Raw genomic sequence first — 27535 nt, 5'->3', positions numbered from 1 at the left:
GTACTCTTCATAAGTATAGCGCCATTCCAAATATTAAGTAGCTTTTGCCTAAACTGATCTATCCCAATTTAATGATTTACAGTTAAGTTGTCTAACTAAACTTTTTTTTGGTCGTCCGGCATTCAATTCGCCCGCCCACTTTGCCGTGCCGCTTCAGTTGTGAATGACAGCACACATCGACGCACATCTCATGATGATTATTCGTCTTAATTTCGCCGTAAAACGAGGCTGCCTTGTGACGTCTTTTACAGCTGGCTACGCTTTCGCAACTCTCTTTTGCTCTCACTCTCTCGCTCTCTCTGTTTGCGTGCGTGCGTTGGAAGTTGTCAAGTCAAATGGGGCTCCAGCTTCAAATGCTGCTTCCATTTTGGAAGTTCATTCAGCTTTGATGCGGCGCTTCCAGGCACAGGTCAACGGCGTCACTGCATTCGCATCCATTTAGTTGAAACATTTGTCGTCGTCGTCGCAGTTGTCGTTGCAGTCGCAGTCTGTTGATTTTTGTACATTGACTTTCAGTTATGTGTGTGCGTGTGTGTGTTTTCTCTCTGCTTCAGGCCCGACTCCCTTTCCAGCATCGAATCGCTGCTGCTGCGACCATTTGGAACTGTTTTGTGTCTTTTCCTATTCGTTTAATAAACAAACAAAACATCATTTTCAATTGGTATTTAATAATTTGATTCGATTCGCTTCGCACTCGCTTCAAAACATTGGCAAGAAACGTGAAAATGTGAAAATTAAATGGCTGAGAAAAACCACTTAAAAATCGTTTTTTGCATTGTTGGCTGGCCACACCAGCTGCCGTTGCTCTTTCGCACTAACAAATTGTTTACAAAACTTATACGTCATTTATACATATCAAATGTATGTGTGTGTGTGTGTGTGTGCTTATGCGTATGTGTATGTGCTGTTATACTCTATAAAGCAAGCACAATGGGGCATTTGAAAGTGCGTAGGTAATTTGAATATTAAATGGAAGGTCTCTTTCTATGTGTTCGGCGAGGCTCACAGCAGCCAGCTTTTGTATTTGAGCAAATAATGTCTTGGATTTAGTAAGATTAGCGGATTCACTTTAGTATTCGTTTAAATATGAAGCAAATGAACTTAAATGCAAATTTTTTTTATAAAAATTTTTTTCCTTGCTATAAAAATACTCACAGTTTATTTATGCAACTTTTTTTTTTAAATCGTAACTCCCCTTACTGCCTAAGCAAACTGTAGCGCATTCCAAATTTTTCTAAGCCCTTTACAACTCAATTCTTTGCAGCTCGAGCTTCAATTGGCCGCAGAATTGCGTGCGTGTGTGTGTGTGTGAGTACTTGTGTTTGCGCTGCGCAGCTCTTCTTCTATCCACAACTATTTCGCGCTGTTGCTGCCTTAAATTGATTTCAATAAAGAATTTGTTGACTTGAACGCTTGCTCCAGCAAACATTCGCCACTTGACTTGGGCCACACGCGCCATCTCGCTCGCGCACTCAAACAACGTGTGCATGTGTGTGTGAGTGTTTGTTTGTTTATGTGTGTGTATGTGTGTCTGGCCACGCGACCTTGATGCTGTACATTAACCCATTAAGTTTTGTCGTGGCTCGCAATGCACGCAGCTTATGTAGCAGGCGACAGCCAGTTGAAGGAGGTGGAGAAGCACGAAGAGAAGAAGGAGAGCAAGAAGAAGCAACAGCTTGGACAGGCGAGATCAGCTTACGGCGAGAGAGTGAACATAGAGCGAAGTGTGAGAGAGAGAGAGGGAGAGTGGCTTGCAATGCTTGTGTAGTAGGCGACAGCCAGTAGGAGGAGGAAGCAGTGTAAAGTGCGAGAGTGAGAAGGAGCGAGGAGAGAGGCGGACACTGGTTTACTACACTGTCCACCATAAGTTGTTGCCTAGGTGTTGTGGTGTGTAGGTTTTCTGTTTGCCTTAGATAAAAGAGACAACAGCTGTTGGCTGGCCACGCCCACTAGCAACAGTAGCTGAAACAGCAAAAGTGATAAAAAAAAAAAAAAAACAACAACAGCAAACGAAGGTCAAATATCAAATGTGATTTACTTTTAATTGCTTTTTATTTTCTGTTTAATGTTTGCAAACGCAGCACGGCGACAACAAGGCTAAAAATGTGAAAAGAGAAAACGCCTCAACAAAAACAAAAACCACAAGAATATCAACAATAGCAACAACAAATATCAAGAAATAACAAGCAACAAAAGCGTTTCAAGCAGTCAACGTGCCACAAGTCAAATCAAATCGGAGACGCCTCACGTGCTCGTTGCATTTTGGCCACGTGGCCGTGTCCAATGGCCCAGTCGGGAGCAGATGCCACAGCGACAACAACGAGGACAACAACAACAACAGCAACAACAACTGCAACGAAGCAGCTGCCGTTGACCTTTGACACACCGAATGCAACGCTCAAATAATTGCAACAATTCAATTTGAAAGCTACGAATCGAATTATAATTTTTCGCTGCTGCTGTTCCTCGGTGTGTGCGTGCGCGCGTGTGTGTGTGTGTGTGTGTGTGTGAGTGCGTGTAAGTGAATGTATGTGTGTGAGTGAGAGTGAATGCGTGTATGTGTGTGTGTGTGCAGCAGCAGCGGCTTTGTATGGCAAATGAATTCAAGCTCGGCAAACAAAAGAAAATGCAGCTTAAGTGAACTTCCTGCGTTCACAACAACAACAACAACAACAACTAAAGCAACAAGAGCAACAACAACAACAACGAGTGGGAGGGAGGCGGCGCAGGCAACGCGACTTTAGCCAATTACCAAAACAAACACCAACAACAACAGCAGCAACAACAACAACAAAAACAACAAAGTGCAATGGCCGCCTCCACATCAACGCCACAAAATTACAAAGTGCCATCGACGAGCAAAATATCTGTGGATAAACTTTTACGTGTCGGCTACTACGAACTGGAGAAAACGATCGGAAAGGGAAACTTTGCCGTAGTTAAACTGGCCACAAACATTGTGACCAAGACAAAGGTGAGTTATGCTTACAGACTACATTCATGTAGGGTATATATACACTACAATATATGCTAGCACAAGTATCTTTAGAGTTCACATCTATTATATCTACATAATGCGTAAAATAATTTAAAGGAAATATTAGAGAAGAACTTGGTCCATATATTATAATAGTAATACAGATATACTTATATATGACCATATATTTTATTTATGATTTAAGTGGTAAATAATGGACGAAAGATGATTGATGATATATAATAGATAATAGTTAATAGACCATAATATAATAAATTGAATAGATAAAATGACATTATATGATAAATAATACTTATATAACAGAAAATAAATTGAAATAAATAAATATAATATATCAATAAATAGTATCTAGATAATAGATAATTGATGAGTAAGGGAATAGGCAAATGATAATAGATATTATATAATTATGCACTAGATAATTCATATAGTAAAGTGTATGTATTATAACTATGTTTTTGTGGGATGGTTATAATGAAAAACTTAGGAAAATTTTCAGCACAAATTTTTTTTTGGGAAAAAATGATAAATGCACATAAAACCCCTTGAATTGCCTGTGCTTTATAATATCTGAATTATGTATGCTTAAATGAAGTGTGCTATAATCCGATATAACAACGCACATTTCTGGAATCCTGAACTTTATTATAAAGAATAATTAATATTATTATATTATAGACTGATGATTAATCAATATATATTAAGTTTTAGATTTTAAGATATTATTACACTAATATAGCAGTCATATATTGTGTATCGATTCATATAACGATTGCACTCACGCATCGAATATATGCTTTATTTGGTTTTGTATTCCATTTTTCGTTTTCCCTTCTCGAATTCTGCCGTTAGGCTGCGCATTTGGCTTAATCAAATTGAACTTAGTTATTATAATTCTTTTGTTGTTTTGTTTATTGCCGCGTAAATATGTGCGCATAGTATACTTAACTGTTTACCCAACTTATTTACACAACATATTTGTATTGGCTGATCGGCCAGTTGTGTTACTTCGATTACCCGTCCCTCTTGCTCTCGCCCTATTCTCAGCGATATTTGTTTGCTTTATGTTTTTGCATACAATTGGCCTGAGAGCAACCGACGCCGCTGTTCGGTCGATTGGTCGGTCTTAACTCTCAAATCAGATGATGCTAATTGAAACGCATTTAACTTCATGTCTGTCCCGCTCTGTCTCCTTGCCTCCCTCGCTCTGCGTTGTCTATCACTAACGGGGAAGACACGTCGGAGCCCTGTCTACACACACGCGCACACTCACAGACACACACACACACCTGTTATTGTCATCGTTATCCCTTTCTCTCTCGCTCTCTTTGCCCTCCCTGCCTCTGTCTCTGTTTGCGGAAGCAATTAAGCTTTGTTTCGTTCTGTTTAAGATCATCTTGTTGATTTTTTTTTTCTTTCCTGCTCTCAAATGTAACTTGCGTTTACAAATATTTTCGTGAATAATTTCCGTAAAAATTTATCTCTTAAATGCATCTCTAAAATGACTGGGATGCTGCATTTAATTAGTATACGGCGTAATCGGCTGAGCGGACACTCGCATCTGTTCGTAAAAGTGCTTTAAACACACATTTTGTTTGGCTTTTGAATTACCCTAGATAATGCTGGGTATATTTATTTCCATCAGTTGAATGCATCAAAATATACCAAGACCATTTATAGAGCTTAAAATATTATATACAGGGTATTTCGATTCTACAACATAATAATTTAATAATATACATATGCTATGTATATATGTTTTACAGGGTATGTCGCTAGTCGTCCAATTGCATGGCCCTTACCACTTGCGCTCTATCAGCTGAGCGACAGTTTCTCAACATTCTTTATAAATTCCGAATGCATTTTACAGCTGCTGCAGCTAGAAGTGATAATGAGTCACCTTCAGCTGGTTAACGGGGCGCTGTGGTCTGTGGGCTGTGGGCTTAGGGCGAGCAGACTGAGAGAAAGAAAGAGAGAGAGAGAGCTAGATATATATGTGTTTGTATAGAGTGAAACAACAAAGCGCACACAGCTGTTACAGTGGCTGTTAACTACATGCGAACGCTGATAATTTCGACTGTCAACTGCGACGACAACAACAACAACAACAGCAGCAGCAGCAACAATTGGAACAACTGTAACAACTGTAGCAACAACAACAACAACAACAATAAGCGAATTCTCTTTAATAGTTTATCACAACAATAAGTGCAAATTTGTAGGCCAAACAGAAAAATGCCTCGTTTTATGCATAATTGACAACGAATGCGAATAATAGAGAACAGAATCGACAGAAGAAGAAGAAGAAGAAGAAGCTTGAGCAGAAGAGAACTGTCAACGGGCTGTGTTGTGTGCTTAGTCTCCACACAAAAGTGTAGAGATTCATCCCACAACAGAAAAAGCACGTGCCTGTAATTCAAAATGGCGACTAAGCTTGGTTGAAAGAAAAGGGGAAAGAACAAAACAAAAAGAAAAATAAATAAAAAAGGCAGAAACAAAAACAATTTACATATGACGCGCATATTTTATTAATTTCACTTTATTTCCATTTCCATTTGTTTTCGTTTCATGCTGTTTGCTTTTACAGTTCTTTATTTGTTGTTTTCCAATATACTGATAACGGAGGGAAAGAGTTAGGGAGAGTGCTAGACAGAGAGGGGAATATACAGCTGTTTGTCAATTTCAAGGTCCACTCACACTTACTTATCTTACTTAACATTCACAATGGACGCGAAGACCCACGTGTGTGTGTGTGTGTGTGTGTGAGAGAGAATCGCAATGTTTAAGTACATGACTTTGGCTATATTATCATTGCGGTCAATATTATTATTAATATTATTATTATTATTGCCCACAGCTTTAGCTTATCTGCTAAGCGAATTTTGCTAATTATTATTGCTTTTATCAATGGGGCATCGTGTATACCATATAAGCAGGTACATTCTAGTACAAAGTGTGTAAACAACATCCAGATAAGAACTCGAGTTTGTAAAGCTCAATTCATATATTCATAATATATCAATGTATATCATTTGATATGCAATATACAAAATGATATTCGATTTACCTTGAAGATATGTCCAATTCAATTTTTGTATTTATGTTTGATTTGTTGAATATTATAAGAGAAATATAATGTCAATGAACATTTGGCAAACAAAGAAATATTCAGGGAAGGGTTATTGAATTTAATCTGTTGTCACTCTTTAAAAACTTCTGTAAATAAAGCGAAAATCCCCTGCCATAAACGCCTACACTGAAAAGTTGAACAGCTTTATCAATTATAGAGCAAGATACCAATTTAATTAAGCCCTTTATTAATATGAATATTTTATATGCTCTCCCCCCTTTACTATAATATATTGTACTTTGAGTTAATATTTGGGGCTTCTGGGCTAACGAAACGCAAATTGTTGTCAGACCCTTTTTTTTTTAATTTGCTTACCTTGTGCCTTGGCTGATTAATTGATTGATTGATTGATACTGATTGAACATGAGGAAATTTTAATTGAATCTATGGCGCGTGCAAGCATTGAGGCTGATTAATGCTCCAATTGTGCCAGGCTAGAACTAGATTTGCTGTTGGAAAATTTCGAGTGATTTTTTATTTTTAATTTTTTTTAGAGAAATAAGAAGAGTATATAGGTTTTTTGTAATTTTTGTAGAAATAATTTATATGAAATATGATAAAGCAAATGAGTAAAGCTGTATATACCGTATTTCTCTCGCTCTCACTTTCTCTTTTTCACTCTGTCTCTATCTCTCTCTCTCTTTTTTTGTATCTTCTTTTTTCTCTGCTTTGCTGCGCGTTGAACGAGTATATTGCAATCAGTTGTACCCGACTGGAACGCTTTTACTAGCTTCATTTGCCATTTATTTTCTTTCGTTTTTTATTATTTGCGAACCCACGAACTCAGTAATATTATTTTTTTTTTTTATAATAATAATAATAATCGCGCTCCCGTTGCGCACTGAGGCAACTTTGATTGATCATTCGCTATGGCCAAATATTTAACTTGAGCTCACGCTGTCTGGCCACGGCATCAAGATCTCAAACTTGTTGCTGGCCACTCGCAGATCTCAGCTGAAGTATGTATATATAGAAACAACATACATACATAGATATGTATTGGTATATAAATATATATAATATATATATATATATGTAGGTATATATATATATGGCTTTACGACTCAGTCGCATGGCTGCCCAAATCGTTTAACAATTTTTATTTACTTTTTCATTAACTATTTCGCAGCTTTTGTTGTTTTTTTTTGCGTTGCCTTCTTCATTTTTTTTTGCGTCTGTCTGGCGCTTTTTTTTTTTTTTTGCTGTCCAAAAAGTTTTTTTTTTTTTTTTTGTTTGTGTTTTGTCTTTTATATTTGCTATCGTTGTTGTGCAGCCCATTGTAAAGCAGCAGACGAAATACCCTGTAAATATAAGCCGGATAATAATTTGTTGAAAGTAGATCAAGTTGTGGACAGAATAGAGGTGTATATAAAATAGGTATTATTTATTTATATAACATATTAAATTGAATAGATTTGTAAAAAACTCTGACCAATTAGCTCTCTCTTATGTTTCTCTGGAATTTTATCACTTTGATTCAAGCTGACATTTAGTGTGGCATTTCCCTTATATCACTTTCATAGGGTACTCTTTTGGTTTAGCTATCATGTTTAGCTATCTAATTTATTGTTGATTCGCGCTTCAATTTGCTTTACGTCTGCAACTTGCGGCTGACACACACACACACACTCATACAACACACGCACACTTACACACACATTCGATAAACATTCGCATTCATATGATAACAAGCGCGTTATCAAAATACGCTTCCAGTCGTAAATTAACAACAACAACAACAACAACAATGCTACGTAAACAACGCAACAATTTGCGAATCAATCACGTGCACAGCTACCTGATAATCTCGCTCTCTCTCTCTCTCTCTCGCTCACTCTCTAGCTCCCTATCTCTCATTCCCTCTCTCTCTCTCTTACTATCTGGTGTCTCTATTTCCACCTCTCTCTCTCTCTCTTCCTAGGGTATCTCTTTCTCTCCCACTTTATATGGGCTGTCTCTACCTCGGTCTCTAGGTTCTATCTGTCAATATCTCTCCCCTGCCTATCTTTCTCTAAGGTCCCTAACTTTCACGCTCCTTCTCTCACTCTCGGTCTCTCTCTGTCTCTCTAAAGCCTCTATCTTTCACTCTTTCTCTCACTCTCGGTTTCTCTCTGTCTCTCTAAAGCCTCTATCTGTCACTCTCTCTCTCTTTCACTCTCGCTCTCAATCTAACCAAGTAAAGCTCAATTATTTCAACACTTTCTATAAATGATTTATCGCCTTTTGCTCGATTAAATGTCAAAGCCCTGCTCTACGCATTAAAGACCTATTTTATTGTCTTCATATATATATATATATTTCTATTCAGCTACTGGCATTTGCCCTTACATTGAGTAGGCCAGAGCTATGAGAATTTGTAATAATCGATTTTCTCCAGCGTTTGGGGGAAATTGTTTAAAGTGAAGCCTATGCTAACCCACATAAAGTTTAGCGACCCTTGGCATAAAAACGCGACGCGCTAGGGTTAAATGAGAGCGCAAGTGAAAGAGTGCAAAAGAGAAACAGAGAGAGCGAGAGAGAGAGAGAGAGAGAGAGAGAGAGAGAGAGAGAGGGGGACAGAGACTGAGGCAGCATCAATTGCAGCAGCCGTTGTAAAAGAGCTGAGAAAAAGTGGGCGTGTTTCAACTATTGATTAAACACACAGCCAGGTGTAGCGTGGCGGGGTGGTTGGGCTGGCAACACACGTTTGATTACCGCGTGTAAACAGCAACAACAACCACAACAACAACATCAGCCACAACAATAGCAACAATAACAATACAAGTTGCAAGGACTCGCCCTGCATTGTGCAACATTTGTGTGGCGCCAGCGTTTGAGGCAGCCAGCAGGTCACATGTCGGCAAAGCGCGTGGAACACGATATGGAGGAGGAGGCAAGTGCCACGCCTACGTGCCAGAAGCATAGAGCGCCCGTCAAGCCGCTGCGTGCCAAAAAGAAGCCAACGACCACGCCCACCAGCCTGTTGTGCGAACTGATGCGTCTGAAGGCGCAGCAAAAGTATCTCGAATGCAATCAAGTCAAGCTGAATGCCAACAATTTTCTCGATGACAACGACCCTGAGACGAATGAGGCGAACGACGACGACGACCACGACTACCAGGAGGCGGGTGTCGCCGCCAAGGGTAATGGCGGCAAGGATAAAAAGTCTGGCAGTCGCCGGCCTTCGAGCGGCAATAAAGTCGCTGGCCTCATCAATGACATTGATCGACTCAAGCTGGATATGGATGAGAAGCTGCGCAAGCATCATGCCGAGAAACGTGGCCAACTGCAGGAGATGTGGCATTACATGAACACACTGAAGGAGGATGTCTTCCAGCCGGAGCGGCTCAGTCTGTATACGGTGAATGTGGTGCGAGAGCGCATCGTGGCGCTCAATGGCCAGCTGGAGCGATTGAGTGCCCAAAATGCCAAAGAACTGGAGATGCTGCGGGAGGAGTACGCGAAAATGGAGCGGGAGAACGATTTCGTGTGGAAGGGCAGCATTTGAGAAATTATGAGAATAACTTTTATATATTCATACACAATACAAATAAAAATAAGTTCGACTTGATTTTAAATCAACATTAACAATAACTTTCAATAAGTGCTTTAATAATCAAATGTTTATATGAACTAGTTCCATTGCATTAAAACTCAACATATAAAATATTTATCATACTTTTCAGTAAATACAACAAAATTTATTAATTCTGATTCCTATGAACTAGTTCACTTTCAACATGTGCTCTTATGACCCACAGTTTGCATAATTTTGTAAATTCACACTAGTTCTGAAACTGTCTTTATTGTCATTCAACATTCGCTGGTTCATCTGAACTGATTCGGTGTAATCAATATTCAAAAGTTCATCTAAACTAGTTTAATTTTATAATATACCAGTAATTATAATAATATATATAAATCATAATTTTATAATATAAAATGTATACCAGAAAAAAATCATGAATCCATATGAACTAGTTCATGCTCATATGAAACATCATTATTATAAAAAACCTATTCTCTGATTCGTCTTAGCTAGCTCTCTTGCTCACATGTCTCAATCATTATCGTATCAGTTGATAACAATGGAAAGAACTAGTTCACTTTTGAGCAGAGTCACATATGAATAAAACTGCTTGACTCTTGCTAAAGCTCAAGCTGATTGCCCTTTTGATGGAGCCTATTTGCACACATTGTAAATCTTCTTCCATTTTGCAAATGCAATTCGAGCGAGAGAACGTCTCAAATGTAAATTTATGTTTCAGCTTTTAAGTTAATTCAAATGCTAAATTGTGAACCGTGAACGACTCAAATGAGTCACAGCTTTGGCAATCAAAAGGAATTTACATTTTGTAATAGCATTTAGCATTCGCTTTTGTTGCTGTTGTTGTTGCGGCTTTTGTTATTGTTGCTGTTGTTGTTGTTGTTGTTGTAGTCCTCCAGCCTTTAAATCAATATGTGCGCCAAGGAGCGAACCTTTCTGCCTTTCTGTGCTTGCCTTGGCTATATAATATTTTCCCTTCTTTATTTTGTGTTATGCCCAGCGAAGGATATCCAAATGTGACATTGTGGCTGTTGTTGTTGTTGTTGTTGCTGTTGTTGTTGTTGTTGCTGTTGTTGCGCTTATTTTGAATGTCTCATTTAGTAGCGTTTGTTCTTAAGGTTCATCGCATTCGCGGCAAAAGGTCAGAATGGCACGTGGCAATGGCATTTCGCAACGGCACAAAAATTTCGCCTTGTGTGCCCATCAGCAGCTGACAAAACAATTGTCTCAATGCAATTATTGTGTGGTACATCATTTGCAGTCCAGCGGAGAATGGGGCGACCTACTCTGTAATAACATATTTTATTAATCCAAAACTTTTAATTGACTTGACCTTTCAATTGTGGATGAATGTTATGATAGTTTGCTATGTTTATATACAATATGGTATAGCTGGATGGGCATGAATATAGATTGTAGTGTGTGTGTGCCTCCTGTCTTGTGTAGCCTATGCATTGTCTATCAATCTAAAATAGATCTTTCAATCAATGTTGCCTAACTAAAATGTTGTAAAGTAAATCTATATCTATCTACAGAATTTGGCATATTCATTTCTATATAGAGCATTCATTACTATCTAGAATATTCCACCTAACTATATATTTATCTTTATAGTATTTATATATTTCATATACATTTTTTTTTATATATTCATATATCTATCCACTTAATCATCCACTCTTCTCCCTATCCATCGACTAAACTATCCACATTTTAGTATATGAATATATAAACATTTAACTGTATTTATTTAGTATATGAGTCACGTGGCAAATGTGATTAGCAAACAGTTGCGCCAAGCTCATACAAAATCACAACTTGGCAAATGACATTGCAGAAAATATTACGCATACGCCAAGTGTTGCAGTAGCTAAAGCAGACAGCAGCAATACCAAATGTTTGATTTTAATTAAAAATACTACATTTATTTATTGATTATCGAAAAAGAATTGATTAAAATAACTAGACAGTGTCTAGAGGCGAATGAGTTAATATATTACGCATACGCCATGTGACGCCATGTAGAATAAATTATAAATTCTGCTGTAAACGATTTTGTTTTGTTTTATTCTTATTTATTTATATTCAATCATTGCACGCGAACTGAGCAACGGCAGAAAGTGCTGCTTAAGGCTTAATAGCAAAACGGCCACAAAACTCAATTTGTTTAAATGTTGAGGCAGCGACGGCAACAGCAACAGCAACAGCAACAACAAATTGAAAAACCGGTATGCGGCTCAGGCTCATCATGATGATGTTGTTGTTGTTGCTATAAGAACAAGTGATCATGTACCTCGCTTACTCTCCCACTCTCACCCTCTTTCTCTCTCCTTCTCTCTGTGTCGCCCTCTCTTTTTCTGTGGGCTATTGCTCACTCTATCGTGCACATATACCATACGCTTGATTGTTAATTATTTCAGTTTTTTGTTAAATAATTATTGAAATGCTTGGCAGAAATACAAAAGCAAATAAACGGACAACGTTGTCTAAAGTCGTTTGTAAAGAATGTTTTTATTTTTTATTTTACTATTTAATTTTTTTTTTTTTTTTTTTTGTTGGCTCTGCTTCTTCTGTCTATCTTAAAGCATACGCTGCTGCCGCTGCGCCCATTGTCATCATCATCATCATCATAATGATGATCATCAAGGCAGCACCTCTCTTGCTACAACCACACAGAATTTAACACTCGCGCCATCTTTGGTGTTGTCTTCGTCGTCGTCGTGCTTGTCGTGTTTGCTGTTGTTGTTGTATTTGTTGTTGCTGCTGCCAGTGTGGCTGCAGACAGTGCGCCACCTACCACCTGACCCCCAGCAACAACTGCGACCGTGCTATCCCAGCCGAGACACGTTTATCTCTTGCTTCTTTTTTCTTGATATACTCTTACGTAGGCTATGATGGTGGTATATGACATTTTGTATAGCTTATGAAGAGTACTAAAAGTGTTCAGCGTAATTAATATATATTTAATTTTAGTCTTTATTTATTATTGGTTTCTCTATTTGAATTTGAAAGTATTAATTCATATTTTTTAAGGTTTCTTAAATTTAAAAAATGTTAAACACAACACTTTTGTGTGCAGTAAATTGATTAAAAATAAGTCTCCCACATAAATAAATAAAAAAATTATTATTTTTATACACATTTTTTGGGTTATCTTTGAAATTTATTTATAATATGAAATATATTAATTTATTACTCAATTTAATTTTGAGGAATTTTTATCCTAAAAATACAATAAACATTTGAATAGAATAGCATAAATTTTATTGTATTAAAATAATAAAAAATAAACCTTTTATGACCAGTATCAAATTTATTATATTAAAACAATTTTACTTTTAAATTATTTTTATTTACATTTAAAACCTCACATATTTTTCATATATAACTTCTCTATATAATATAAAAATTTATCAAAATTAAAAAATTTTTTTAAAATATTTAACATCACATCAATTATTAACAAATTATTAAGAACAATTACTTTGAAAGTGTATTGAATAGTCGGCATGCTCTGATTCGCTGTCATTTGCTCTTGTTACTGAGAGAGCAAGATTTTGTCAGCAGCAGCCCACACACAGATGGAATTTCTGGCTATCTCTCGGCTCGCTCTTGTTTGTCAATCGTCGCATTCTCCTTTTCAGCCCGGTTCGTTCACCTTCTGGTACCAAACCCAAAAATATTATTTTGCATTCATATCCGAATTATTGTTGCTGTGTGCCCCGAGTGCTGTGTGCTTTGACTGATGTGATCTGCTTTGTTTCCTATACTCTCGCAATTCCAGGTGGCCATCAAGATCATCGATAAGACATGCCTCAACGAGGAATACCTGAGCAAGACGTTTCGCGAGATATCGATACTCAAATCGCTGCGTCATCCGCACATAACACGCCTCTACGAGGTGATGGAATCACAGTCGATGATCTACCTGGTTACCGAATATGCGCCCAATGGCGAGATCTTTGACCATCTGGTGGCCAACGGACGGATGAAGGAGCCGGAGGCTGCGCGTGTCTTCACACAGCTCATCTCGGCGGTGCACTATTGTCATTTGCGTGGCGTGGTGCATCGGGATCTCAAGGCAGAGAACGTGCTGCTCGACAAGGACATGAATATAAAGGTGGGTAATCGGACTTGAACTATGACCCTAGATGATTTCTAATATCTTCTAATCCGTTACAGCTGGCAGACTTTGGCTTTAGCAATCACTATGAGGCGGGAAGCTTGCTGCGCACGTGGTGCGGCTCACCGCCGTATGCGGCGCCCGAGGTGTTCCAGGGTCTGGAATACGACGGACCCAAGTCGGACATCTGGAGTTTGGGCGTAGTGCTCTATGCTCTCGTCTGCGGCGCTTTGCCCTTCGATGGCACGACCATATTGGAGCTGAAAAGCCGTGTGGTGCAGGGCAAATTCCGTATACCCTTCTTTATGTCGCAGGGTGAGTCGAAGAAGCCATATACAATAATTGTCGCTAATTGCCTGTCTGCCTCCACAGACTGTGAGCATTTGATTCGAAATATGCTTGTCGTCGAGCCGGATCGTCGCTACACCATCAAACAGATCATCAAACATCGCTGGCTGAGCGACTGGCAGGCGGAGCTGCAGCAGGAGGAGCGTCTGGATGGGAGTGCGCTGCCCTTTGGCACGGCTGGCTCGCAAATGCAGTCCAGCTCTTTGGGCAGCTCAACCACATCGCTTTCCGGTGGCGATGGCACCGAGGTGTCGGCGCCACCACAGCTGGATGCTGTGGTCATGACGCACATGCTGCAGCTGCCTGGCCTGACGGCCGACATGATTGCCCAGTCGGTGCACGAGCAACGATTCGATAACATCTATGCCATATACAATCTGCTGCAGGATAAGCTGCTGCAGAGGCGACGCGAAAACCAAAGACTGCAGCATCATGCGAACCTTGCCTACTCCAGATCCCGCAAGACAAGCATCACCACGGGCGTTGTGGATCGCTCGGAGCCCGTTAAACAGGAATCTCTCGACCGGCTCAGTCCGCTGAGCAGCAATGTGAACGCGTCCAATACGGCGCTGGGCTTTGGTTGGTGTGCCGACGTCGGCGTCGATCTGGAGAAGTTCGGCGACTTTGAGCTGGAGTGTCTGGCGCGTGCCAATGAGGTGAGGCTCCATTATCCATTGAAAGAGTTGCCAATCTATAACGGTTTTGTTGTCTCCTGCAGCCTCCTGTCAATTCGCAGCACTTGAGCGCCACGGCGGGCGGCGTTGCGGGCGCCAATACGCGTCGCCACACGGTCGGACCCGGCGACGTGGCCCACGAACAGGCGCTGGCCAATCCCCAAATGCCGCCCATCGACTTCAAGTGTGCGCCGCAGTGCAACGATGCGGGCCAACCGACGCTCTACTACCCAACTAATTTGCCCATGCTGCAGAATCAGCCGCTGCACAATTTGACCATCAAGGATCAGCATCTGCTCAAGCCGCCTGTTGTGATGGGTGCCAGTAAGCCTTGACATCTGGATAGTATTTAAATAGATTATTAATCTCTGCTCTTCTCTTTCTCTCTCTCTCTCTCTCATCAGGTTCGTTTGGTCGCCGCGCTTCGGATGGTGGCGCCAATCTGCATATTTACTATCCGGCCGGCATTTCGGCGGGCAACAGCGGCGTGGCAGCAACTCCACAGCAAATGGACACCGCGGGCTATTACATCAATGCCAATATGAATGCAGCGCCGGGCACATCGGAGCTGTCGCCGCTCGGTGAGCAGGCGGCGGGTCAGCTGCACTGCTGTCCGGAAAACAGCGGCGAGGAGTGCAGCGAGGAAATACAAAGGCAAAGCTCGATCATTCGCCAGACTGAAGTAACTCAACTAACTCTAACTCCCCTTATAGATACATGCAAAAGCGTGGCTGTGTCAAGCGCCACACCGTGGGCTGTACCGAGGATCTGTCCGTCAGCCACAGTCCGGGCGAATGCATGGGTCACATGCAAGTCGGCCAAGCGGGGGCACAGGCCCAAACGCCCAGCGGCAACGGGGCGGGCGGTGGGAATATGCGCACTCGACGCACGGGTCTGCTGACCGTTACGGAACGACCGCCAGGTACGATCTATATATAGATATATATATATAATATATATAATATATAATGGATTATCGCAGCTGTTGCAATTAGCTGTTAAGTTATTCTCTCTACTCTTTGCGGTGTTTTGTGGTTAGTTAATAGATAAGGTTAATATACAAATGTGGTGTAGACCTCACGAGGCTATAAATGAAGCTTTGTCAGAACTTTGTCCAAAGCTGTGGTGCTCTTATAAAGACTTTCAGAAAGAATAAGATGAATAATAATAAGAATAAGAATAATAATTTACTATTCCCAAAAAAACCCAACAAGGGAAATATTCAAATAAGCTATAAAAATGAGGGAAATTTTTTATAATTTTTCTAAGGATATAGTTAAAAAGAAAAAATAATTTTGAAACGTTTAAATTATGGCAAAATAAAAATAAATCAATAGTGTTTTTAGCAAGAAGGAATAAATAATAAAAAATAAATTAATAAAAAAATTAATAATAGCTTTATAAAGTGGGAATTTCCAACAAAATTATAAATAATCAGAAACTAATAAAATACAGGGAATAATAATCATTAAAATATTACAGTATTTAGTAAAACTATTGATAAAATATAGGGAATTTTCGCTATAATTTAAAATTCATTTGGAATCAACTATTAAACAAAAATATTTAAATAAATCTATGAGCAATAGGAAAATGAAAAGTTGTCCCATAAAATGAATCATATAAATCATAAAAGCCTTGGCCTATCGGGTTTACTTAACATCCAATGCTGCCTCGCTTTAGCCACGCCTTTAATTTAGTTTGCCTTCAGTTTTTTCAATACACACATATGCTTTCTAATAGCTTAAGTTTTGCAAATAATTTCTGTAATTTAATAAATAATATTTAATTTAATTTTTATATATTATTATTTTTTAAATTCTTTTTTTTTTTACATTTCGTTTTATGATTTTTCGGATATATTTTGGTTAATTGGCTTGTGTTTAAATCGCTAAAAAAAATATAAAAAATTGCCAATGCCTGCTGCACCACAACTGCAACAACAACAACAACAACTTTCCTAACAACAACAACAACAAACGATCAATCAACTGCCGCTGCTGCTGCTGCACGCTTGAAATCCTCCCGCCCACCCCTCGCACACGTACCCACGCTCACCTGCGCTCATCTCACCTCAGTCATTTGCCCCGAGCTCATACGCGAAGTTGAATCTCGCATGAATCGCGACTATTTGCCGCCCACACTCAAATCGCTCAGCCAATCCCCGCCCAATGCGGCCACATTTGGCCTGGGCCTCGCCATGGCTGGTTCCGGCGCGCCGCATTCATTGCCATTGAGCATAGCGGGGGGCGTCGGCGGTGGTGGCGGTGGTGTTGGCGTTGGTGGCGGTGGCAGCAGCTCAGTGCCGCTCGTCGTGGCACCCACAACGGCGGCGAACAATCGACGCGCCTATCGCGCCGCCCACTGTAAGCTGCCCACTGTGCAGGAGGGTGGTAAGTGGTCCACATCTATGAAGGCTGCTCGGCAAACGAAGCTCCACGAAAGTTCCATTTTGGAGTTTTTACTAATTTAATTTCTCTTCCATATCTCTCTCTCTCTTTTTGTATTCGCTCTCTCTCTCTCAAATTATCGCTTAGCGCTTGTAGGACGCTACAGTCCGGTGCGTCGCGCCTCGGAGGGCTCACGGTCACAGTTCCAGGGGCCGCTGCAGGAATGCCAATCGCTGCAAAAAGGTATCGCACAGAGAAATTTTTTGGTTGCACCCAGTCCGCCGCTTTTAGAAAATTCGATCAGTCTGCCAGGTAAGCTAAAAGCCCCAACCAGAGCTCGTTAGGAACAAACACAAAGAGAAGGAATTCCCACCTCTCTCTCTCTCTCTCTCTGAACATTCTCATCAGTATTTTTTTTTTTTTTTGACAGGCTCACCCATACATGGCAAACCCACAAATTTGCAGCTGGCACTGCGTCGCGGTCACGGTCACGACATCGAGGTGCCGCCGGAGGCCATTAAGAATCTGATGCCCGCCTTGGATCGTCTTGTGAAGGAGCAGCGGGTCAGCTTTGATATTGCCAAAAAGATAATCTCATCGAATGTGGTGCCCATTGATTTGGCGCCACAGCTGGGCCTGGCTGCGCATGCGGCGAGTGGTGCAGCCGTTAGCGGTGGCTACTTGGATCAGTCGCATCTGCACCACCAGCCACAGCCCATGCACAGCTACAGTGTGTCGCCGCTGACGCTGCCGCACGGCCCCAATGCCTCGCTCACGTCCGCCAAGCAGATGTTCGGCCAGCCCATCTGTGGCTATCAGTATCAGACGACGGCACCGCCGACCCTGGGCATCGCAGCAGCGGGTGGTGCAGCGCTGTCGCTAACGCTGCCCCTGCAGCCGCAGCAGCAGCAGCTGGTGGGTCAGTTCAGCAGCATCAATTTGGGCGCCAGCAACTCGAACAGCAGCAGCGGCTGCCAGTCGCCCGTCTACAGCCAGTGCATGGCCAATAGCCTTAGTAATAGCAACAGCGGCAGCGGATTCAGCGGCAGCTGCTCACCCAATCCGAATCCGTATTTGCCCGGCACGGGCCCATTCAATCCCTGTGTGAATGTCAATGCGGCCGCTGCGTCCACTTCTCCGCTGCATCAGATCACCAAAGGCATCTCGGGGCTGAGCACGGGCGGTGGCTCCATCACACGCGGCACCTCGGCGGCCAGCGAAGGCGTTGCCCAGCAACCGCTCGACTTGTCCATGGACGTCTGCAACATGGATCAGGCGGCTGACTATGCCGGCACATCGAACTGGTTTATGCCCGCAGCACCGTACTATGATCTGAAGCCATTGAATCTGTCGCCCGCACAGCCAGTGCGTGTGGTGCCGACGCCGCCGGCATCGCCCAATCTGTGCATCATCCAGGAGGAGAATGGCAATGGCCAGATGTGCCATACCATCAGCACGGGCACGCCCTATGCGGGCTGCACGGGCGGCATAACGCCACAGATATGCCTAACGGATGTCCAAGGCAGTGAGATCACGCTCGTCGCGCTCTCCTCGGATAACAGCAGGGATAGCGAGGATTCACTGGAGCCGCACACGCCGATAATGTCGCTGCAGGTGAGATTTGATTGTTAGCTCGGCTGGTGATGCCTGATGTTAGCTAAACCTGAAACTCTACTCCACACAGGGTCTCATCATTACCGAGCCCAGCAGCGATATGCCATCCATAACGCGTGGCATTGGACGCAAGGCGAGTTTGGACTGTGAGCCAGTTGGCTCGAGTCATGCTGGCCATGCTGCCCAGAGTTCGGCTCAGGCGGAGGCGCATAGGCGTGGCAGCGACAAGTCGCTGGGCTTCTCCGATGATTCGCTGAGCAACGACTCGAATAATCTGTCACCGTCCTGCCAGGAGCCGTCGGCCAGTTCGGGCTTCAAATCCGACTCACATTCCGAAATGGGCGATCACACGGAGTGTGGCCATCTGACGCCCGACTCCATGTGCGATTCGCGTCGCATGTCCGATGAGATGTGCTACGAAGTGCCGCTGCCACACGAGTGCTCCAACCTGGACTCCACACGCATTCTTGAGATGGTCAAGCAGACAATCGACTCGACGATGCCGCCCAAGGGATTTGTGCTGCACAAGGGCAGCATTAGCTCGGAGGACAGTGGGGCGGAGTCGCGGCACAGCAGCGCCTCGAATGCCTCCAGCGATGCGACGCCGCATGCCACAGCCAACAGCAGCAGCAGCACCAGCCACAGCTCCGGCAACAGCAATGCGCCTGCCTCACACACGGCCAGCTATGCCGAGCCGACGACGAATCTGAGCCTGGAGTACTCTGGCGGCCTGCAGATCGAGCTGCAGGTGTGCGAGGGCCGGAGTCGAGATCACCATGGCGCTGCCAAGGGCATCAAACTGCGACGCATCTCGGGTGATCAGTTCGAGTATGGTAAAATATGCCAGCAGCTGATTAGTACCATAACCATGCAACAGGTGGCGGGCTAAGGCAAAGCGAATGTGTGCCCAATATGTGTTTCTATGTGTGTGTGTGTATCTCTGTATCTGTGTCTGTATCTGTATCTGTACCTCTGTGTGTCCTGTAGTTTAGAGAAACCAAACGTAATTGACTCGCCTTGCCTATTAACTCTGCGTAGCTGTGATTTAAGCCGATTTGTAAATAGAAGAGTGCATAATTAAATATGTAAAATGTAACTATATGTCCATGTGTAACTGGTTTCTGCATCTGTGTGTGTACGTGTCCATCAAAGAAGAAGAGGAAGAAGAAGAGAAAACAGCCGTACGAATACACTACTATAAGCAATCGAGAATGCGAAAATGTTAGATCAACAAAAATGTGTCCTTGTTCAGTTTGTATTTTGTTATTGTTATTGGAAATTGTTGACGATTATGTTTATTAGATCTGTTCCTCAAATAACTTTGTAACTTTAATCAAAATTTTTAATTATCAATTTGCATAGTAATGTTAACTATTTAGATAAATCATTATGCATTTTTTTTCAAATTTTTATAGCTCCGATTTTAGCTGTATATACGATATATGATAATGCACTTTAGGCTTAAAATAACCAACTAGGTATATCTATATACACACACACACATACATAGCCAAGCAGGCAGGTTTTTATATCCAACTTGAGCTATATACATATATATAATTTTAGTTTTTTTTTTTGGAATAACTCAAAAGAAAACGATTTAAATGCATTCCAGTAGCTAAATTTTTTCATACATTTTCTGACGTTCTAGTGGTATATACATTTAAATAATTAAATATGTAACTAATATGTAGCAAATAGTTAAGTCTAATATATATATAAATACATCTAATATTCAATTCTGTGCAATCCAATATGGCAAATGTGTATAGCGCTAACGATTCTGCACGATTTCAATTTCAAGCAAACCACTTTACTCTATAAATGATAATGAGATGATAAACGGTAATTTCTGTAGTTAGAATGCAGTTTTTGCTCCGATATTCGTAAGCATTATATGTGTAAGCCTCTTTGATTCCGTAACATTTTAAAAGTTTATGTATTTAGTAAAACTTTGTTCGTTTGTTAAATGGTTAGTAATGGCGCCTTCGATATGCGTTCAAATTGAATTAAACACAAATTGAGAAATCTATTATTAAAAGACTGCTGTGATTTTAAATATAATATAATTAACTATTTAGTTCAGAAAACAAAATACAAACAAAACAAAAACTAAAATAAACAAGAAATCCAACAAATAAACAAGAACTTAGCTATACATATGATTACATAATAATTAATTCAACTTTATCTTAAATAAATTACCAACTCTCCAAACAATAAATAACTAAATGTACAATTTATTTAATTTTAATTGGTTTTAAAGCTTAAGCATCTCATTTGAAATTGCGCGCACTATAATTATGTTGCGCCATCTGCCGGCTTAAAAATAATGTAGTCTGTTAAATAGAGCTGCACTTTACAGCACTTATCGATATCGTTGCATACTCATCGATAGTAGAAAAAGAAGAAGCAGATTGTTTTGATGCTTAATTTGTAATATTGTGCGAATTGTGTTTGTTATTGGTGTATTTAATGGAATAATCAATACGAAAATGATTTGCCGTCTGTGCCTGAATAGCGCCAACGACACAATTCAAATATTTGAAGGCGTCGGCTTGTCCCTGAACGTTGCCACAGTGCTAGCCAAATATTTCTGGTTCGAGGTAAACTATTTGTATAAATACATATTTCACTTTCAAAATTGTAAACAAAACACATTGATATGTAGCCAAAATGTGATGATCCAATATCGACGGACATTTGCGTGGGCTGCTGGACGCGCGTCAGCGATTTTAATGAGTTTTACGCAAGTGTGGAGAAGGCGCATCGCCTACTCACCGAAAGGTTCTCAGTCAAGGTGGGCGAACAGCCAGAGAAAGATGAGCGGCTCAATCAACGGAGCAACAATGGCGAGCAGAAGCAGGAAGAGCAAGAGAAGCAAGAGGATTCGAAAGATTTTCTCATGCACAGCGAATGCGCAGCCGAAGCCGACGCTGAGGAGGATTTGGCAAATGACGAGCAAATGCCAGCGGTGGAGGCTTTATATGCGAGTGGGAACGAGAGCGATGCAGCTGCATCCTTTAGCAATGAGCAGTTTCTGAACGATGTGCTGGCCCAGCAGAGAGAGCCAGCTGCCGATGCCAATGCCGATACCGTGGCTGAGGCTGATGCGGCAGTAGTGCCGAACACAGAAATTGTGCCGCAAGAGCGTCGGGAAACACGTTCCACGCGCTCCAAGAGCAAAGCCCAACAAGTGACAGAAGCTGCTACTGCTGCAGCTACTGCTGCTGCGGCTACTGTAGTGGAGCAGTCGACGCCTGCGAAACGTCGTGGTCGATCAAAAGCCGAAAAAGTGAGCCCCAATGCCGAAGAGGAATTGCCGAAGAACAAACGCTATGTGGATTATAAGAAATCAATGCTGGAAATTGATGAGAAAATCGCCCAACATATGCGCCTCACCTGCAGCATTTGCCACGAGGGCCAGGAGACATTCCTGACGCTCTGCAAGCACATGATGATGGTGCATCATCGCAAGGGCTATGCCGTCTGCTGCAACAAGAAGTTCTACAAACGTTCCTTTCTCACCGATCACATCGATCGCCACTCGAATCCCGAGAAATTCAAGTGAGTGGTAAACTCGACAATATCGTCCAAAATAACGAAGAATATGTTTTACATTTAGTTAATACTCAATTTTATGTTTTAGGTGCCAATTGTGCGATCGCACCTTTGCTGATAAACAATGTCTGCGCAATCACGAGCTGCTGAAGCACCAGCCGGACGAGCAAAAGAAATTCATGTGCGAGCACTGCCCGAAGCGCTATACGAAGCAGTATTTGTTGGATCAGCACAGGATCATACACAAGGAGCGCAACGTGCCGTGCGACATATGCGAGAGGCGGTGAGCGTACAAAAATGTGACGTAGCTGACAATTGTGACAGCTTCCGATTGATTAACTCTAAGAGCGGGCTGTGCAGACTCCGATAATCTCTTTGAGTTGTTGTAGTTTATATGTTGACTGTGTGCACATAAGCTAAACTCTTTGCCTATCTTATAAGCTGTATGGCAAGCCCAGGCACATTTCTCACTCTGCTCTACTGTTTCTTGATCATTTTCCAAGCTCATTTCTATCTGCGCTCCATTTCAATTTGACTGCCCTTTATAAAGCAACTCATTCTCGCTTTTCCTCTTCTCCTTCCAGTTTCCCCAACATGTCGATGCTGTGCACCCACGTCAAGATGGTTCACGGCAACTATGGCATCATGTGCGACATTTGCGCCCAGGTCATTCGTGGCCGTGCCGCCTTTCAGCGGCATCAGCTGGAGCACGCTGGCATCACGGAGCCAAAGGTGCAGTGCGACATCTGTGGCTCGTGGCACAAGAATAAGTATAGCCTAAAGAAGCATGTGCGCCGGCACAATGGCTCCTCCGAGGAATGCACCTGCAACATTTGCGGCAAGGTCTCGCCCAATCGCAGCGCCATGCTCAGCCATCAGCACTATGTGCACAATGCGGATCGTGTGCATGGCTGCAGCGTGTGCAAGAAGAAATTCAAGAAGGCCATCAATCTCAAGGAGCACATGGCCACGCACACGGGCGAGGTGCTCTACAAGTGTCCGCATTGCCCCAAGACGTTCAATTCGAATGCGAACAAGCATTCGCATCGCAAGAAGAGCCATCCCAAGGAGTTCGAGGAGGCGCGCAAGGCGCGCATACAAAATCGCATGGGCGACAATAGCAAGAGTCAGACGACGAGCATGATAACCATAACAACGGACGCCAGCGATGGCCAGCTGGAGACGCACAATATACTGGTGACAACCAGCTCGTCCCAGCATGCGGACGAGGACGAGGAGGATTACAAGGGCGAGGACATTGAGTACATGCTCACGCTGAGTCCACAGCCAGCGGAGTAACTTATACATAAATGTTGTTGTTTTTTTTTTTGCTTATGGTAAACATCAATTTAAATATATATATATTATTAAATATATATATGTATATGTATTATGTATAATTTAGTTTATTTGATATTAAATATTTGTAAATAGAATCCTTAAGCTAGCAGCGATTAACAGAAAGAGAAATAGACAAAGCCGGGAATGTTGTTGCATTGAGATGTGCTTGGAATTTCTTGCAGTGTACTAACCACGCTCGCAAATGATCTCCACGGCATTCGGTTCCATGAGAACAGACTCCAAGCACCGATGCACGGCCGAGCCCAGAATCTCGTCCAGCAAAAAGTTAACCAAGCTGTGAGGCAGAATAAATGTTTATTTAGTTTATTGATTGGATTATCAGCATTTTTCACTCACTTCTCATCGCTGACGAAACGCCAGAGATTCATTTGCAAATAGTGTGCATCCACTTGGATTTGCTGCAGGCCAAATTTACTAAAGGTGCGCAGGCGCACGCATTCCAGCAGCGTCTGTAAAGGAATCGGACAGAGATTATAAATAAGCCAACAGAGATTCATTAATGGAGTCGAGTCGAAACGCACCTTGAGTCCAATTTTAATGATGCCCATGACAATGGAAGCCTTGGTAAACTCCACCGAGGTAAAGATGTCCACGCGCTCGGAGAACAAACGATGTATATTGGATACATAGCTGGACTCCAGCTGCGAGGGTGTATAATTCGACCAATTGGAGCGATATTGCGGCTTCGATGCATTGAAATTGCTGAAGTAGGTTTTCCTACTGGAGTCGCTGCTGGCCGTGGTGCGGAAGCCCGTATTGCCCGCACTCTCGTAGAGGCTGGCCAGCACCGTCTCTATGCTGCCGAGCTCCTCGACGACGCGCTTCATGACAGCGCGCACCGAGCGCGGCTCCAGGCAGTTGAGCCAGTCGCGCGTCTCCACGCTCTTGCGCAGCATTTGGGAGATATTTGTGCCCTGCAGACGCACATAGGAATCGAGCAGGGATTGGGCTGTCTCGCGCATCTCGGCACAAATCTCTGTCTCGTGCGTGAGCGTGGCGCTGTTCTCCGAATCAATTTCATAGAGATCATCGACCAGAGCAATCTGGCAATGGAACAATGGATTAACATGAATTTAGAGTTAAGTTTTGAAGCATTTGCCTTACCAGCATGTGCACGCCCTGCTGCTCCAACTCGAGGCACGTCTTGGACAGCACCAGCAGCAGGTTGGGCGGACTGGAGCTGGAGACATCCGCAAAGCCGGACATCACCTTTGAGATGTGGCGCAGGAAACCAATCAGCAGATGCTCCCTAATTCCCTCCACACAGAGCGCGCCCTTATTTTCCGCTTTGATATTGAAGGACCAGTCGGTGCGCAGAAAGATCATCAAATCCTGCAGCACGCCCTTGATCTTCTCCACCATGGCCACGTACAGATTGCTAATAAGTTCGCTCAAATTCACGTCACTCTTGGCCGAGACCAGGGACAATCGCACAGCGCTCAGACTGTCTGCAAAGTGATCCTTCAAGCTCTTGCCATGGGCGTCACACAGCTGATGGGCAGCTCCGATGATGATGTCCAGCGTATTCCGTTGCACCTGCAAGCCACGGCAGATGTTGCGCATGGCCTGCAGCCGGCGATGCAGTCGATCCAGAGCGCGCAGCATCACCTGCGTGTCGCCATACCCAATGTCCGATTCGACGCGATCCTGCACCAAGGTCAAATACTTGTCGATGTTCTCATTGAGAAAGACGTTCAGCGCATTCAAGGCGTTCTCCTGGAAGTCGTCGCTAGAGGAAGATGTGAATAAGATATATGCATAACTAATCTCTGTATAGCTGATAGTTACCGCTCCTGCTCGTAGTGCTTGGCCACAAACATATCAAAATAGGAGGTGACCACCAGCGCCAAATCGTTGAGAAAGCCATCAATGCCCATGTCCACGAATTCCAGCATATCCCGTTCCGTCTGATCCTGCAGCATCACAATCTGTTCGTGAAGCCGCTTGCTGGCGCATCTCAACATCTCGCTGGCCAGGTCGGAGGTCTTCTCGTCCAGCTGCAGCAGCAGTTCGCCAATTTCTGTCAAGGACTGAGCCGTATTGCCGGCACTCTGAAAGTCCAGACGCAGACGCTCCTTCAGCTCCTCCATGATGGCATCGCAATCGCGTTTGATGCCATCAAACGAGGGCTGTCGTCCATACTGGGCGAACACCTTCTGGGCATGCAAGTAATCCTGCACAGCCTGTGCATAGTTCTGCTCCTCGATCAGTGCCTTCAGCTTGGCTGGCAACGTCGAGAGGAACTGCAGGCGCTTCAGCAGCGAATGCTTCTCGGAGAGGCGACAGAGCTGCGAGCGTGTGCCTTGGAGAGTGCCCGTAATCTGTTCACTGAATGTGGTAATCGATTGCATCTTATTCATCAGCAGATTCACATCCGTTTCCATCTGCTTGAAGTCATCTTTCATTTTGCGTATCGTGTCCGTGGCAGAGATGAATTTGTTGTAGTTCTCGTAGACGAGCGTCTGCATGTCCGAGTGCAACGTCTGAGTGTCTTTGACGACGGCGGCCTCTGTGTCCATGATCTGCTTGAGGGAGCATTCCTTGAGCAGCTTCTCCAAATATCGGTCGGCATCGAAGCTGGGACTATCCATATCAAAGGGATTTTCTTTCTCATCCATTCTAGAGCAGCTTTGTCATATAAACTATTCTTATTCATCTACAAACAAAAACCATATGTTTCTGTTGAGCGAAAATTTAACATACTGTTAAACATTGATTAACAGCTGCCAATCGGCTATCGATGACACAGCCCCTGTCGTGTTTTATAGCGTGTAGGCTCTGAGTGTCTATTTCTATTTGTCAAGTGAAATAAAAGCGTTAAGAGCATTACAATACGAGTCAATAAAAGCAAGATCTGTCAAGGTAAGTTAATTAACACCTCAATCCTCAATTTTTAAAACTGTAATATTCAAAGCGCGCTAATTATGTTTATTCATGTGATGTGCCATGGTTGCATTTTTAATAACATATCGTGTAGCCAACATAAAACAGAGCGCCCCATTCGAAAAAATTTTTTCCAAATATTTCTCATTAGAAAATTTTTAGGCCGAATAAATGTAGACAACTATGTTTATGAAACATAAATAACGCACTGATTATTTCAATAATTACATTTGACGCATTGACAATAGATTGAAGCTGTTTAGCTATATAATTAATATTTGAACTGATAAGCCGAATGCCATTATCTCTATAATTGTGAGCTTGGCCAGGTTTTTCCCTACATTCTGTAAATATACTCTCAATGGAAAGCATCGTTAAAATTGTAGCGCTCGCTGCTTGGACGCTGGCTGCGTCTATTTGCAACGTTGCTGCGGGTAATTTAAGTGCAATTGAAAATTTATATGTATATATTTATACTATTTATTTATTTATGCAGATTGCGTAACTGATCCCGAGACAATGTTATGCATTTTGGATCCGAATCAGGGCTAGAAAAAAATATGCTTTTATACAAATTATGAAAATAATCAAAATGTATATTAAGTCCATGGCTTTTGATATATTCAAATTTCTGGTGTGGAATGTATGTTAACTGGGTGGGAGTTATATCGATATTATATCGATTTGTTGCCATAAAAGTCCTAGAGCGCGCATTGTAAGCGACTTTGAAAATTGCCAGTGTGAAATAAACTTAAAATTTAATTCTTGAATGGTAATATAAATGAACAAAGCAAGAAAGTCAAATGTTTTATTTTGAGATATTCAATGAGTCAATAAGAACAATAACTGTAATATATATTTATATTGACCTGTAGATTAAAATCTGACTCAAGCTCTTCTTATCTGCTTGCCAAAGAAAGCATATT

The 27535-nt window shown here is 42.3% G+C and overlaps 4 protein-coding genes and 1 long non-coding RNA gene across 8 annotated transcripts in view; 4 read left to right on the top strand and 1 right to left on the bottom strand.

Annotated features, from left to right (window-relative positions):
- Positions 1 to 2338, top strand: part of LOC122757724 — a 30802-nt gene extending 28464 nt beyond the window's left edge. For both annotated transcript variants that reach the window (XR_006357841.1, XR_006357840.1), the window contains exon 2: positions 2082 to 2338. This is a non-coding gene — a long non-coding RNA (uncharacterized LOC122757724). The remainder of the gene's footprint in view (positions 1 to 2081) is intronic.
- A 213-nt stretch (positions 2339 to 2551) lies between these two features.
- On the top strand, positions 2552 to 20979 carry LOC6579294. 3 transcript variants are annotated; one of them, XM_015163574.3, is made up of 11 exons: positions 2552 to 2974; positions 13439 to 13774; positions 13837 to 14092; positions 14150 to 14781; positions 14844 to 15123; positions 15204 to 15453; positions 15513 to 15721; positions 16878 to 17192; positions 17346 to 17501; positions 17620 to 18803; positions 18874 to 20979. In XM_015163574.3, the coding sequence occupies exons 1-11, from the start codon at positions 2810 to 2812 to the stop codon at positions 19690 to 19692; spliced, it is 4602 nt and encodes a 1533-aa protein (XP_015019060.1). In that variant the 5' UTR covers positions 2552 to 2809; the 3' UTR covers positions 19693 to 20979. The 3 variants fall into 3 exon arrangements, with proteins under 3 accessions (XP_015019060.1, XP_032586357.1, XP_002005190.2); XM_032730466.2 differs by having other exon boundaries at positions 17337 to 17501; XM_002005154.4 differs by lacking the exon at positions 16878 to 17192.
- LOC26528208 lies at positions 8426 to 9689 on the top strand. The gene has a single exon (XM_015163575.3). It carries the CDS (start codon positions 8962 to 8964, stop codon positions 9613 to 9615), a length of 654 nt encoding a protein of 217 aa, XP_015019061.1. The 5' UTR covers positions 8426 to 8961; the 3' UTR covers positions 9616 to 9689.
- Positions 20980 to 21194: 215 nt separating the features above from the next.
- Positions 21195 to 24041, top strand: LOC6579292 (transcription factor grauzone). The gene is made up of 4 exons (XM_002005152.4): positions 21195 to 21409; positions 21475 to 22370; positions 22453 to 22647; positions 22949 to 24041. The coding sequence occupies exons 1-4, from the start codon at positions 21299 to 21301 to the stop codon at positions 23661 to 23663; spliced, it is 1917 nt and encodes a 638-aa protein (XP_002005188.1). The 5' UTR covers positions 21195 to 21298; the 3' UTR covers positions 23664 to 24041.
- Positions 23753 to 26605, bottom strand: LOC6579291 (vacuolar protein sorting-associated protein 51 homolog). Its single transcript, XM_032730801.2, has 5 exons — positions 25515 to 26605; positions 24831 to 25455; positions 24248 to 24769; positions 24063 to 24175; positions 23753 to 24000 (listed from the first exon to the last, which is right to left on the bottom strand). The coding sequence occupies exons 1-5, from the start codon at positions 26342 to 26344 to the stop codon at positions 23892 to 23894; spliced, it is 2199 nt and encodes a 732-aa protein (XP_032586692.1). The 5' UTR covers positions 26345 to 26605; the 3' UTR covers positions 23753 to 23891.
- Positions 26606 to 27535: the final 930 nt, after the last annotated feature.

The sequence above is a fragment of the Drosophila mojavensis genome, unplaced genomic scaffold, assembly GCF_018153725.1.
Source record: "Drosophila mojavensis isolate 15081-1352.22 unplaced genomic scaffold, ASM1815372v1 contig_80, whole genome shotgun sequence".
Classification (NCBI taxonomy): Eukaryota; Metazoa; Arthropoda; class Insecta; order Diptera; family Drosophilidae; genus Drosophila; species Drosophila mojavensis.
This window is presented reverse-complemented; position numbering and strand designations above follow the sequence as displayed.

What these genes read in the sequence shown, in the direction of transcription:
- LOC6579294 (XM_032730466.2), top strand. Translation starts at nt 2,810, where the DNA reads ATGGCCGCCTCCACATCAACGCCACAAAATTACAAAGTGCCATCGACG. An exon ending in ACCCTTCTTTATGTCGCAGG is followed by an intron (nt 14,093 to 14,149) that starts GTGAGTCGAAGA and finishes CTGCCTCCACAG; the next exon opens with ACTGTGAGCATTTGATTCGA. An exon ending in AAATTCGATCAGTCTGCCAG is followed by an intron (nt 17,502 to 17,619) that starts GTAAGCTAAAAG and finishes TTTTTTTGACAG; the next exon opens with GCTCACCCATACATGGCAAA.
- LOC26528208 (XM_015163575.3), top strand. Translation starts at nt 8,962, where the DNA reads ATGTCGGCAAAGCGCGTGGAACACGATATGGAGGAGGAGGCAAGTGCC.
- LOC6579292 (XM_002005152.4), top strand. Translation starts at nt 21,299, where the DNA reads ATGATTTGCCGTCTGTGCCTGAATAGCGCCAACGACACAATTCAAATA. An exon ending in CCAAATATTTCTGGTTCGAG is followed by an intron (nt 21,410 to 21,474) that starts GTAAACTATTTG and finishes ATTGATATGTAG; the next exon opens with CCAAAATGTGATGATCCAAT. An exon ending in TCGAATCCCGAGAAATTCAA is followed by an intron (nt 22,371 to 22,452) that starts GTGAGTGGTAAA and finishes TTTATGTTTTAG; the next exon opens with GTGCCAATTGTGCGATCGCA.
- LOC6579291 (XM_032730801.2), bottom strand. Translation starts at nt 26,344, where the DNA reads ATGGATGAGAAAGAAAATCCCTTTGATATGGATAGTCCCAGCTTCGAT. An exon ending in TCATTAAAATTGGACTCAAG is followed by an intron (nt 24,176 to 24,247) that starts GTGCGTTTCGAC and finishes ATTCCTTTACAG; the next exon opens with ACGCTGCTGGAATGCGTGCG. An exon ending in CGTTTCGTCAGCGATGAGAA is followed by an intron (nt 24,001 to 24,062) that starts GTGAGTGAAAAA and finishes TCTGCCTCACAG; the next exon opens with CTTGGTTAACTTTTTGCTGG.